The 14,089-nt window shown below is 39.3% G+C and overlaps 1 protein-coding gene across 1 annotated transcript in view; it reads right to left on the bottom strand.

Annotated features, from left to right (window-relative positions):
* The window catches only part of LOC109304106 (ATP-binding cassette sub-family G member 2-like), a 49,944-nt gene that overhangs the window by 26,803 nt on the left and 9,052 nt on the right, over positions 1-14,089 (bottom strand). Inside the window, exons 3-7 of the mRNA XM_019526612.1 lie at positions 7,105-7,164; positions 6,512-6,626; positions 3,293-3,445; positions 2,646-2,803; positions 1,062-1,213 (exon numbers count right to left, since the gene is read on the bottom strand). Of these exons, the coding sequence (XP_019382157.1) occupies positions 1,062-1,213; positions 2,646-2,803; positions 3,293-3,445; positions 6,512-6,626; positions 7,105-7,164 (638 nt within the window). The remainder of the gene's footprint in view (positions 1-1,061; positions 1,214-2,645; positions 2,804-3,292; positions 3,446-6,511; positions 6,627-7,104; positions 7,165-14,089) is intronic.

Genomic DNA, 14,089 nt, shown 5'->3' with positions numbered 1-14,089 from the left:
TCCTGCTTTTCTGAACTTGCACCATAAGTAGCTAGTTAATCTAAGTGTGTGTGTATATTTCAATCATGCCTTATCCAAGTTCCCATAAAAAGAAAAGCAGCATCTATGAGTCCTACTAAATTCTAACCACATGTCTGCTCTTGCTAATTCTTTTTTTGGCTAAATATCTTATACCTATTTGTATATTGGTATAATAAATGTTTTATTTTTCAGAATCTCAAACTAACCTCTATATGGTATTATGTTTCCAGTTTAGATACAGAGTCACTGGCATTTCTTTCAGTTTTTGTGTTATAGTCAGATGAGCCTCAGAGAAAACTAACACCGACATTATGCTCTTTGGGTCAATCTGATATCTATGGGAAGTTTTGATTTTGGTACAGACGTTTGGATACTGACATTATGGGAGTTTTTATTTTGTAATGACTGTAGAATCAGGTTATTGCTGAGATGCTTCAACTTTAACTTGAAAGTAACACTTTTATTACTATGATTACTTATTAATTTGCCATGTAATATGTACCAAAACTTTAAAATAGGTATTAAAATTTGTTAAAGTGCAATGCCAGTCTGAAAACAGACAGTAATATAGTAGCTTCTTGCTCAGCATACTAGTCCCAGTATATTTTTTAGATTAAATATTCATATGGGGAGTGAGGTGCCAGGGGAGCATTATATTGTTTGTTAGTCAAGCAGAACTGAGACAGCTAAAAGAAAGCAAGCTGGATGTATACCTTTGCACCTATCATCAGTTATATCTGTGCAACCCCTGTGAAGTGTTAGTGAAGATTTAATCTGAAGACTTTAACATTGTACATGCATCAACAGAATTTAGTTAGAATTGTTGTTATTGATAATACTGTGCAAGAAAGAAAGAAATAATCCAGTGTGACCTCAACATTCTAGATGGGATGCATTTTTTTGTCCTGAAAACACTGAGATGTATTAAATATGAACCTACGATTCAAGAGTCATTTAATTTTATTAAGCCATGTTTTAAAACAGAGCTACCTTTAAGCCACCACTTGCTCTGTGACTAAGATCCCTTATTAAAAGCTCACCGATAGATTTGAAGTATTCAATAGCATCCTGAGCTGGCCCATGGTAGAGCATTCTTCCTGTGGCCAATAATGTCAAGTTATCGAACAGTCTGAATATGGAGTATCGCGGCTGGTGGATGGAAAAAATTATTGTTTTCCCCTGCTTTGCCATCCTGGATATAAAGTGGAAAAAAACAGTGTTTGTTTATTTATTAGACTGAGAGGCAGGAGTGCCATCTTTCAGTATAATTCATCCTGAAGAATGCAATGCGAGGTGAAAAAGGAACACCATAGTGCCCAGCCTATAAATATAATGGCTGCATAGTGTTCTGTAGGGACGGAAACAAATTCCTGTGGCATTCCTAAGAGCCATGAGTGCTGAATCTCTTTTGAGAAAAGATCATGGTCATTTCTTTGGAGTTACCAAGCACTCTTGAATGAGGCATCTTCAGCCCTCTTTGAAAAAAATGCAAATGATGCAGGATGTTAGGAAACAGAGAAAACTAGCATTAACAAGGCATTTTGTTTGTTTTCCCAATGAATGTTTTTGTCGTTTGTTATAGGGAAACACTAGCAGTGCTAGCTGCCCCCATAACTAATATCCATCACTTCATCAAGGTAGCCAAATTTCTCATGTAAGCAATAATGCCAATCATCAAGAGGGACCCTTCAAAGCATAATATTAGTAAATTTTATCTATCTCCTCAGGCTCTATAGAATTACTGCAAGGCATGGTGCATAATACCTGGGCAGATCCAGAAGGGGTGTAGTGGCACAGCTGCACTCCCTTTTTGGACTTTTAGACTGGACCACACTGTGGGAGAATCCCCTCCCCTCCATGATCAGAGGCATGTCTCTTCCCCTCCTCCCATACCCTTCCTCCTGCCACTGCTGCTTTCCATGCTGTCTTGGAGGCAGGGAAAGTTTTAGAGCCTGTGCAGGGACTGGGCTCAGCTGTGACAAGAGACAGCAACAATAGTAGCCACAGTAGGGGGTGGGGGAAGGAGTTTCTCCTGCCTGCACCTGCTCCCAGGGGAATTGGGCAGGGAGGGAGAACCCATCCACCCGCACATCATTTCTGCCACTGCCATGTTGCATTCTCAACTGAGCCCAAACCCCTGGAGCAGTCAAAAGCAACTTTAAAGCCTCTCCCACTCTGGGAACAGCAGGGAAAGCATCAGAGCCAGGTGGGGTAGGATTAGTGAGAGGGCATGACTCTGACCTGGGTGGGAAAGTGGGGTGGGACTCTTACATGGTTTTAGGACTTTAGAAAGTTCCCAGGGGCTCCCCCACTACCTAGTCTGCCCACACCAGTGGGTGCAGGGGAGAGGTGGGGGACAAGTTGGGAATGGGGGGTGCAGGCACCCCTACAGTGTGGGTTGCTACCCCCGCACCCTCCTTTGTCTTATCCTGGATCTACCCCTGCATAGTCCTGTGAGCAACTCCACTTAAGCTGGAGACAATTTATTATGGGCCTATTCCTATTTCCATGGAGGTCACTTGCATGATGAATCCCTTTACTGGGTACAGTAGGTATTATATACTATTACTTGCAAGGCAAAACTGGAAAGCTGTTTTTTTTCTCAGTGATTCTATCACCATCACCTTTTCAGGAGAAGGAGGACAGCATTGGCAGTGCTGGCATCCAGTCCTGTTGTTGGCTCATCTAAGAACAAGACTGCAGGGTCAGTAATGAGTTCCATTCCAATGTTCGTCCTTTTCCTCTCTCCCCCTGACACTCCACGAATAAACTGGGTGCCAACCTAAGGCAAAACAAGAGATTATCATTTTGTCTGACTTCGAGTAAAGAACATGGAACACTTATAAAAGCACATAAAAGTTCTAGAAGAGAACTGGGTGATCGCTTTTTAACAGTGATTTTGCCAATGATTCAAAGATTCCTTTTAACAGAAACTTCACATTCTGTATGTAATGGAATAATGCAAATCTAAAAATGCAGGAGAAAAGTCATTTAAAACTTTTCATTCATAATATAAACTTTTTCCATAATTTCTTTTTTCCCCAGGAATGACTTTTCATGTCCTCCATAATTTTATGGTAGACACAGATGCTGCAATGCAAAACCTGAATCTTCACTGAGATGAAAACAGACATCCAGGTTGAGGTTTACTAACTCTTCTGTTATTACAATAGTCTATTCAACCAAAATTCACACCTGCCAAACCAAAATCATTTTATTACCTGAAATAAGTTAATATTTGCTTTAATTATAACAACTCATGTGCCATTACCTTGGAATCTGCCACTTTTGTCAAACCAAGTTCCTCTATGATCTGGTTAATTCGTTGTTTCTTTTCCTGTTCAGGAACAGACTTTGGTAACCTAAGTGCTGCTGAGAACTGGAAGTTTTCTTTCACAGTCAGGGTTCCCATTACCACATCATCCTTCATAAAGAAAATTGCATATTTAATGTTCATTTTGGCGCTCATTTCTTATGTTGTACATTTCATGCAGAGTTCATTTGTACGCACGTAGCAACTGCTAGAATGCTGTAGGATGGATCTTCAAAACCTGAACATCACAACAGATATTTCCCTTCATGCATTTGTATGTCTGTACAGTTTGTGGCAATAGAGGAATATTCTACATGTATCAAATTGCTTAAATATCAGTTAACTAACCAATATGTACTGCTCCCTTAAGGGAGACGTCAAAGAGTCTTTTGTAGACCAGTAAAGTGTAAACAAAACAGGAAGACAAAAGGAAATAAAAATAAAATCATTTTTAGTCTTGCCTTCTGTGGTAAAAAATTACCAAAAAAAGTGATTCTGGATTTAATCCTGCTTGATTTTTGCGTACCCTGTGTAAAGTACTGAGTACATAGTCAGAAGGAACATGCACAGGGAAGAGTGTTCAAAGTTATGTAGCTCTAGAGCAATCTTGCACAGTGTGATCCCAATCTAGCAATACCCTTAGTGCAAACAAGTAGTTTAATTGGTGACTTAAATGTACACTTGCATGCTTCATGTAAGTTTACATTATGTATAAATCCTACAAGGACTCTGAACGGTTGAGTTTGTATTGCCTAGGGGGACACCAAAGTACAAAGCTGTGTTTTCCTTATCAGATTTAGAGCAGTATAGAACCAGGCACTGAAGGGTTAAAGGAAACTGCAGAGCAGATGCAGCTGAGCTCATTAATTTGCAGTCTCACCTGCTATGTATGAAAGGAGGAAGTAAAGAGGAGGTTCTTGATTTGTTCTTAGCAGGGAGAAAGAGGAGTTTTTACAAAGGAGTTGTTTATCCCTGATAAAGGAAATGGGTTTCTTTTGACTTTTCCTTGTCCAAATGCTTGGACATCTGTTTTGTGAGGGTGATATGCTAAGCATGTTCTGGAGAGGGGTTTCTTCAGATTTATTCTTTAGCTTTTTGTAAGCTGCATTTAGGAGAGGGAAGGGAAGGAGGGTAGGAATCTACTCACTTATTTTCACATTGAAGCAAAACACTTTCACTCTTAGGTAAGGAGGCATCACCCCTAGGGAACAACCATTTAGCTGCATGTTTGTAGAAAGCTTTATATTTTCAAAAATACATTGAGCATAGTGAGTGTAGACACAGCAGGTGCAGCTGGTGAACTCAGACTGGTGGGGCAGGTGGAGCCTTGGAGGTGGGGAGGGGTGTTGCAGCTGGCTAGTAGCATGGGGCTAGGAGTTTGCAGTGGAGAATTACAGTGATAATAGCTGCAAGGTGGATCATTTTTTCAATTGCACCTAAAATGTTTCTGTGGTATTTCCCCAAGAACCAGACCTTCATCCCTACCAAAAGAAGAGGTAGATTTAGATGGATTTTCTGATATCTTTTTAATTCCAACAAATCAAAGATAAATTCAGAGTATAAAGACATTCCTTTCACAATTTCAAAGTCTGAGGTGCAGTTGCATATCACAGTTCAAACTTAATTTTAATATAGGGCCAGATCCTTCACTCCTACACTTACACCTGTAGAACAGGGACTGGCAGAAAACAAAAATCAATGGCCAAGTAGAAACTGTCAAAAATCCAAAGGCTGAATCAGTTCAGTCCCTTCAGGTTAATCTAAGATGCATATATTAAACCTATAAGCAAATGAACAGACTTCACTTTTGATTCCAGAAATGCAGCCACATGCCTAAAGTGTACCTGGCCAGAAGCTGGAAGGTGCTAGAGCACACCTCCAAGCTCTGCTCCTCACCCACCCTGCAAAGCAGGGTTTGCAGAGGAGGTGCAAAGCATCCTGAGATGCTGGGGGACTGTGAGTTAACTCCGATCTGGAGGGGATCTGGGACAGAAGTTCAATAAACTGGTTTAACCTAAATCAGTTAAGTCCTATACTACATCCATGCAGGTTTATCTTAAACCGGCTTTAGCCATTTTGAAAGCAGTTTATGTGCACTGAACTTCTGTTGTGTTACAGATTTGAACAGGTTTCTGATCACTTATACCAGTTTATGTGTAATTTCTGTCCCTAGTGAGACTCCCCTCATATGGTTTTGCTGGTGCTATCATTGATAGTGGAAAACAGTTAAGGGCAATATGCTGTGTTGCATCATGTGCTGTGTCATCTCCAATTTTTCTCTATTTCTAAGGAATCCATAGGGAAAGAAACCTCTTCCAAATGCTTGCAATAATGTATGTGGATGGCTGCTGCTTTATGAGCCTGGACATCCTTGGGAACTCTGTCCCAGTAGGAACCATGCCGCTAGTAGGTAGATTTCCTAGTAGGTAGATTTCCCTTCAGCTGTAGAAAAGCAGTCAAAGGGGATTAATACAGGTGCAAGTAGTGCTACTTTTTCCAAGGGTTATAAGGTGAAAGATACCTATACTCATCAGGGAAAAGTGCTATGGAGGGAGCCCTTCTCCAAACGAAAGAGAGCTCTCTGTGTAAAGCCAGTATTGCAATGGATACAGCATTTCTTACATTTTCTGTATGGCCAAGGAAGAATCTGGTGGGTTCACCCAGTGTGCTGACTCTTCAGAACTAATCCCAGGCATGGCAATTAACTTTATAACTTCTACTTTTTAAAGTAAAAGTATGGACTGTAAATGAAATAAAGGACCAATTTTGACAAGCACACTACAGCAAGTACATTATCTTAAACCAGTTGTTCTCAACCTTTTTAAGACTCAAGGCATCCCTTGGAAAATGCCAGCTCTTAGTCTTCACTTGAATTTTGACTGCAGAAAAATAATAGAGCAATTCTTCTGTTGCAAAGAACTCAGAATGAGCACAATGTTTTTTTCTAACACTGTGGATTCCTATTTGGAATCTCTGGGTTTATCTTGTGTGCAAACATGATTCATCTAACAGTTCCTGCTGTGTGCCACTCTGCAGCACCCCTGAAAGAAACTCAAGGCACCCTAGGGTGCTGTGATACCCTGTTGAGAATCACTGTCTTAGCCAGCTTTGATGCATTGTTGTCCTAATGGAAGTCTAAACAAACAAGGCAGATACAGACACTTAAAAATTTCTTACCTGTACCACATACCCAGAAATACATTTAAAGTTGACAGGCTGGGGAGCTCCATTTATCAAAATGTCTCCAGACAGTCCATGAGGATCTTTCCTTGCAGCCAGAATATCCAGTAACCTAAAAAAAGAAAAGCAGTCATCTTAAGACCTCTGAGCTGTACATTTTAACAAGTCTGTAAGAGTAGAGGCCACAAGCTTGAGCTAAGCACAAGCTCTTCCATACTGAAACTTTGCTGCTAACTACCGTTCATATTTAAAAGCCCCTCAAAGAACAGAAAACCATATTCTCAATCAAATAATTCTCCTGATTTTCTGTAAAGCTGTTCATAAAGGTAGCATATTAGGAAACTATTTACTTCAGAGAAATCAGTTACCCCTGTTGTGCTCTTTTTAAAAAAACAATGTCTTTTTGAGTCAAATTCTGCATTATAATCAATAAAACTAATCTAAATTTATGCAAATTGAACTGAGGTCACAATCTTGCTCTCTGAGTCATAATCATCAATGCTGAATGCATATTATTTTCTGTTTGGAATGATTTCTGTATGTGGAGAACATGGCTAAGTAACAGGTCCTCTTGTTGCTTCAGCACTTACGAAGATTTGCCACTGCCTGTGGGTCCCAGAATTGCATTCAGTCCTGGTCTCATAATCCCACTGTAAAACAAAACCAATGTTTTTTTTATTAATTTGTAGGTTAATCTACAAAGTTGCCTCTTGCAACTGAATCCTTTTTGGGAATAAGGCTAACTTGTCTCAGAAAATGGTGACCCCTGCTTAGTTTTCTTTCACTAACTTAAAAAGAATTAACTCTTAACTCTTTCTCTTAAATATAAAATATATACAGGAAAATTATAATTAACAAATATTAAATCATTTACTTATATATTATTTCATATACATCTATACTGTGCACAAGCTTGCAGCTGTAACAAGAAACTCTGTATTTTCAGCCATCCCACTGTAGAACAGATGGTTATCATGAAAGCATGGCATTTATTATCTGACACAATGGAACTGTCTCAAACTCAGTAACAAATGTTTAAGAATGAGGAGAAAATGACCCAGGTGACTACAGGCTGTCCAACCTGCTCCCAATAGCTAGTCTTTAAAAAAAAAAATTGAAAGAAAGAAACATTTTAAAATGTGGAGGTAAATAGAATGTGGGGTAAATTCAATCTGAGTGAACCCAAAACTAGATTGTGCCAGGTCAGCCTTGATCTGTTTTGATATAGAACTGAGTTTCTAAACAGTAGAAATGCAGCAGATCTAATCTACTTGGATTTCAGTTGAGCTTTTTGATAAATTACCCATGATGCCTCATAGGAAATTATTAGTTCTGTTGGAAAAGATGCAGTGTTCTACAAGAACTGTAAAGTAAAGTAGGAGCTAAAGAGGTATGACAGTGGGTTGTGATGAAAGGGAAACTGTCAACCTGGGCAGACATTAAGGGAGTTTCTCAAGCATTGATCTTAGGACAATTCTTGTTTAATATTTTCATACATGAGCTCGACAAAAAAAAGTAGGAGAAGGTAAATGAAATTGGCTGACTTCACAAAGTTGGGAGGTATCACCTGGGTAGAAGAAGATAAAATATATAATGTACAGAATAACCTTGAGTTCTGAGCAATAGAAAGGAGATGACATTTAATGGTGCAAAGTGCAAGGTCATGTACTTAGGGACAACAACAATAAAGTGGAAGCTCAGCAGCTGGAAACAACAGATAAAGAAAAACACCCTGAAGTCAGGGGTTGTCAACCTACAGCCCACGGGCCCAGCCTATGAAGAGACTGGTTCCAGCCTGCAGCAACTCAGGGAATGGTAGCACACTCCAGCCACAGCAGCAAAGGGGGCATCCTGTTGCCTTTTTTTTTATATTTAGTCCCATCATGGCATCTGCTGATGCTGGGGAGTGTGGGGCTGGGCTGGGTCACAAGTGGTGGCAAAAGGTTGGCAACCACTGCTGTCAGTCAGAGGCTTACTATCACTGTCACTAGTGCGGTGTGGCTATGAAAATACCAAATATGATTCTAGGATATATCGAGCACCAGATTTCCAGGAAGGATAGGGAAGTATCAGTGCTAGTATATGTGGCAGTGGGGCGACCTTATGTGGAATATGTCTGGTCCTTATGAGAGGACAGAGCTTGAATTGTTGAGTCTAGCAAAAGGGAGCCTGCAAAGGGATATAACGCTTCTTTATGAAAACATCATCATAAGAATAAACATTAGAGTGGAAAAAGAGACATTTAAGGAAAGAACTATTTAAGCTTAATGAAAATGGTGGAAAAAACAAATATATATAATTTTATCATGAATATATTTAGGCTGAAAATTAGATTTCTAATCATCAGAGGAGTGAGACTTTCAATTGCAGTAATAAGGGCAAAAAACTAAACAGATTAAAAAAGAATTTATTTTCATCTACTAAAGGAAATTGATGATATGTTTGCCTTAGCTTAATGACCCAGAAAGTCCCTTCTCATATTTTATTCCAGCTCCTTTTATTTGTATTTTGTTTGGTTTAACCTGGGATCCTATTAGGGCAGGAAATTGTCTTCCTACACATCTGCCAAGTCCTTAGCACACAATTGTTGCAATTATAACAACAATAATGCCAATTAATGGAAGGTTTAGTTTTCGATTAGATGATCCCAGAATTAATTGAACTATATATATTAAAATTGGGGGCATGGAAAATGGAGAGACACCCCTTCAATTTGGTGTCTCGCAGTAATAGGAACAATGCTGTAGGGATGGATTGATATATAAACAATTACAAAACTGGAAAAAAAGTTTCTTGCTCTCTCATCTCAGCAGAAGGCTTTTTAAGATGTAAGTAGACCTGTAGAGTATCGTATTCTCACTGGTGTCTGGAATCAAAATCTTTTCCAAACTAGTCTTCTCACAGGCAGCTGTGCATGGCTATATAACCAAATAAGTACTTGAATAGGCAGGAAAGCACCCTCTGGGATTTGTGTGACTGTAACATCTGAATATTATTTGCTAAAAATGTCTGAAGTAGCAATAAGAAGGCAGAAAGCTCTCTTGCAATCTGTATTTCCCTTTGAAATGATATATTATTGGTGGGTGAACAATTTCCACCAATGGCAATACAAAGGCAATCCCAAGATGGCATTTCCTGCTTCAGTGTCACTGGATTCTAGTTGACTCATCCTATGCTGTGATCCTTTATAATCAATGTCTTCCGTGTTTCTCCCTCTCCCTTCCCTTCTGTATGTGTCTGGGGTTTCAGTTATGTCATTTTATTATTTGGTTATTATATTTTCACACTAAACAAAAATACTAAAATTCCCAGTAACAGGTGTCTGAGAAACTGATACACCAGTAATTAAAACTAAGAACATTTCAAATGGGTTTTTCTATCATGTTTAAAATCAAGCAAAGCTTTACTGAGGTGATTAGTGATGGTGAGCACATTTTACATCCTGAAGTCCACCACAGCTTAAAGTATACCAGTAGATGTATGAAAAAAACTCATAATACCAGATCACTGGTAGCTACCAGGGTGAAATCTAATAGAAATAAAAACTCATGCTTTCATGGTTGAAATAATGAGTTTTCTGCCTGTTATAGATCACTTGGAAACCAGTCATGGCTAATCACATTTTTTGTATAACAACAGAGAACTTGTATAGAAAAACATGTTGCTACCTTCAACCCAGAGATAGTAATAGCTATTAATGATTAATAAAGAATTCAATATCAGCTTTATTGCTTCATTCAATTTCTGCCCATTCTTACTAATGCTTTTATTATTCAAAAAACCTGCAGGCTTCCAACAGCAACATGTAACCCTCCCAGTATGAGAAATCATCACTTGATTCCTCTTGAGTACCCATGTTTGGCAAACCTTCCAAGGTTTTTAAAAGACAACATGGGAATCATATTAAAGTGGTTGTGATCTACTTGTGAATAATTAACACAGTGACCTACTGGTCACGTGGAGGAAATCTGTGTGAACTGACTCTCTGCTCTGGGAAATGTCAAATAGATTTAATATTGTCTTTCCAGCTAATTGTTAAATAAAATGTTAATTCTTAAGATCATAAAGCAACTTCAGTTTATAGTTAACATGGTATGTAGTTTTAAAAACAAGATAATTTTAGAGTCATTATAAAAAAAGTCTGTTTTAAATAAGTGCCTCTTGCATGTGTTATTATCAAACACGGGAAGGGTCTTACAAGTCCTTATTCTGGCAGGACTATCTTCAGGTTTTACTTGAGAAAGGACTGCAGGACCTGGCTCTCTTGTGTGAAGTGCCAAAGCCTACTAGTTCATCAGTAGGAAGAGCTGTATTAAAACTAATACATATGAGAAACTGATATGTGGTTATTCACATGGCAAAAAATGAGAGTGAATAGTCTTTCAGCAAACAGATCGTAAACTGTGACCATCTCTTTAGGCATTGCTACCAAGGGTATTCAGATCTAGGGGTCCTGGTTCAATAAACCGTCTGATTTTGCATCTGAATCCAAACCACCCCAGGGTTCCTGGGTGTTCAGAGCTGAAATTTTTCATTAGACCCACATCTAATTTACAATACTGTGTTGAAATCACCGTTTGTGAAATTTGGGTTATGGTGCACACTTCTAGAAAAAATAGGAAAGCAGAAGAAGGGAAAGGGGAAAATATAAATGGAGGAAAAGCAGAAGAAAATAAACACAAAGAATAGTTCTGCAGTAATTCTTAGGATGTTAGAGAGTTTACAGTTTGGTTGCAGTGATGAACTGTTACTTTTTAATTAGACACAACAGAATCATAGGGGCATGTAGAAGTGTAACAAACTTTTAAAAAGAGTATTTGAGAACCTTTGCTGTAACTCCTGGAAAGCAGGCTTGACTTAGTAGTTTGATTAGAAATCAAGAGCTCTATGTGATTTTTTTAAAATGAAATATAATGCAACTAGCCTCTACTTGAATTCATGTAACAGCTGTAGCTCCCATGATAAAAGAATGTGAGCTGGTAAATATGCAACATAATTAGTTGTGTCTCCTAGTCTCCTTATTATGAAAATCATTGGCCTGCTGTTGGGGTGCAATCAAAATTGTCTTTCAAATTGTACATATCAAAATTGACAGAAAGGATCTCATTGACTTTAAGGTATAAGTGGCTAGACACACTTGCTGCACTGTGGCTACTTCTGTTCCAGCTGATGCATCAAGATTTATTTTGCTTACAAAGGCAGCATATTTCCAGTTGATACGAATGTCACATGTTTCTGAATATCTGAAGATGTTTGGAGTTGATACAGAGCAAATTCCTTGGCCAAGTTAAGGCATTGGTTGCTTTGACTTTTCCTTAAGGTGGGCAAAACCAGCTTAATCATACATATTTCAGTTTTCTGATGCTTCTATTAAAATTTTTAATTGTTTTAGCAATACGATCTCTTCTTCTCTACAAATTTTCCAAGCAAGACACTCAGCTTTCCTGTCCTCCCTGGGTAAGGCTAATGCCTTCTTATATTAGGAAATGAAGCACAGGTATCATGTATTCCCTTCCATGTAGGGCATTGCACAGACCACTTAATTTCATCCAGTATGAGAGTGTTCGTGTATACAACCTGCACTGCCCTTCACATAGATATGACTTTTGCTCTTCAGAGCTTGAAGACCTGGTATCAGGTATTTAAAAAACAAGTTAATTTATTTTACAAATAAACTTGTAGCCAGCTAATTTGTTTACCCTTGCTTCTGCCGTAACCACTTTCACAGTGCCTGTGCGGGCTGGGGGGGGTTATGGAGGGAGTGGATGGATTATGTTGACCACTGAAGAACGGGAGCGGTTGGAGTGGGGGGAAGTGGCAACAGAGTCTTACCTTCCCTGGCTCTGCCTTCAGGTTACAGCTGCTACAACTGCAGCCTCTGCAGTAGCAGTGTGGGCTTGAACTGCTGCTGTTGGGGGCCAAGCTCACTGTACACTGGGTGCAGCAACCCCATGGTGCAGGCTCCCTGAGAGCTGCCCTTAGTGCCCTACTCACTCCCCTCCCCACTACCCAACGATACATTACTGAGCACAGGACTGCACCTGCCATGGGAAAGACTCCCACATGTGCCATTCCACTGCCCCATTCACCCTCTTGTTCTCCAGAAAGACTATTGAGTAAGGGACCATGCCTGGCTTGCTACTATGGCCGGACAGCACGGGGCTGTGCCTACTTATAGCAAAGACTGCAGGGGGTACATTCTGGCATCCCCTCTAAGTCAACTGCACCGGATGCCTCTCTTGCTTCCCCTTACCTCCAGTTCTGCTACTAGCCATAATGTCTCTGGGAGCAGCTGACACGGTCAGATCCTCTCAGCTGCAGGCTGTGGCTAGTAGCCATAATTTAACATATCAGGTGTGTATTGTGAAAAGTTTCAGTTATCTTAAGTGTATTTGTTTTTATCTCACTTGAAGCAGCTTGACATGACTTTCATTGCATGAAGACTCAAAAAAAACCCTGAGTGGAAAAATAATAGTATGCTGAAAAATGTAAATGGCTGTTATCAGGCAGTTATAGAACGAAGCACAAGCACTCTCATTAAGCTTCAACAACTCTCCGTAACTGCTTGGACCAAAAGAGTCATAAAAAGGTAAGAAAAGGTTTTTAATTCCTTTTAGTATGCCACACTAAATTTACTCTACCAGACTCTGATCTATTGGTAGTGGGCACATCTACACGTGTGCTTTAATATACAGTAACCTATTCTGCTGCACATTAAAGTGGTGCATAAAAACCCATGCTAATATGCTAATGCTCAGTAAAATAGGTTACTGCACAGTAAGCATCACCTAAAAAGTGTGCACTTACACGACTACACATTAGCACAGGCTAATGGGAATTTATTTAGTACCTCATATTGGAGCTACTACATTTAATGCCCATTAGGAAAAGCACATTAATGCATATGTAGATGCACCCACGAAGAACTAATTTCAAATTAATTCTTAACTAAAATCATATTAAGATGTCATCAACTTGTATGCAAAATTATCTTTAATTTCCAAGAGGGTTCCATACACTGAACAATGTCAGGCCACTGTTTTTCTTTTTATTATTCAAATCTTCCTTCTCTTAGAAATACATCTCAAGGATAAAGGAAATTATCCTTTTAATAAAAATAATCATACCCAGCTACTTCCAGAATTTTCAGTCTTAACTCAAAACTAGGGCAAGTTGATAAAAACATGTGTCCTAAGGTTCTAAATTAATAACCAGAAGCCCAAATAAAGAACCTGATTTTCAAAAGTACGGAATACAAAGTCAATAGGACTTACGGAATCATAAAATCTGGCTGGAAAGGACCTATACCAGTAGAGGTGCACCAATACATGAGTCTGATATTGGATCAGCATCAATATAAAGAAAATTTTCTGTATTGGAAATTGGCCCAATGCAGCCAATTATTTGTCCAATAAATGCCTGTACATGTGTGCAGCCACATTGCAGCACGTAGGCAGTAAGGAGTAGCGCCGGTAGCATGGAGTGCTGCATGCAGCTGGTAAGTCTGGTGTGGTGGAAGGGGGAGGGGAAAGGACCATGTGGGGGCAGATCAAGGCCCCTGTGGTGATGGGGGGG

The sequence above is a fragment of the Gavialis gangeticus genome, unplaced genomic scaffold (assembly GCF_001723915.1).
Source record: "Gavialis gangeticus isolate Ggan-Ray unplaced genomic scaffold, GavGan_comp1, whole genome shotgun sequence".
Lineage (NCBI taxonomy): Eukaryota > Metazoa > Chordata > Crocodylia > Gavialidae > Gavialis > Gavialis gangeticus.
Note: the sequence above shows the minus strand (reverse complement) of the source record. Positions and strands in the feature narration are given on the sequence as shown.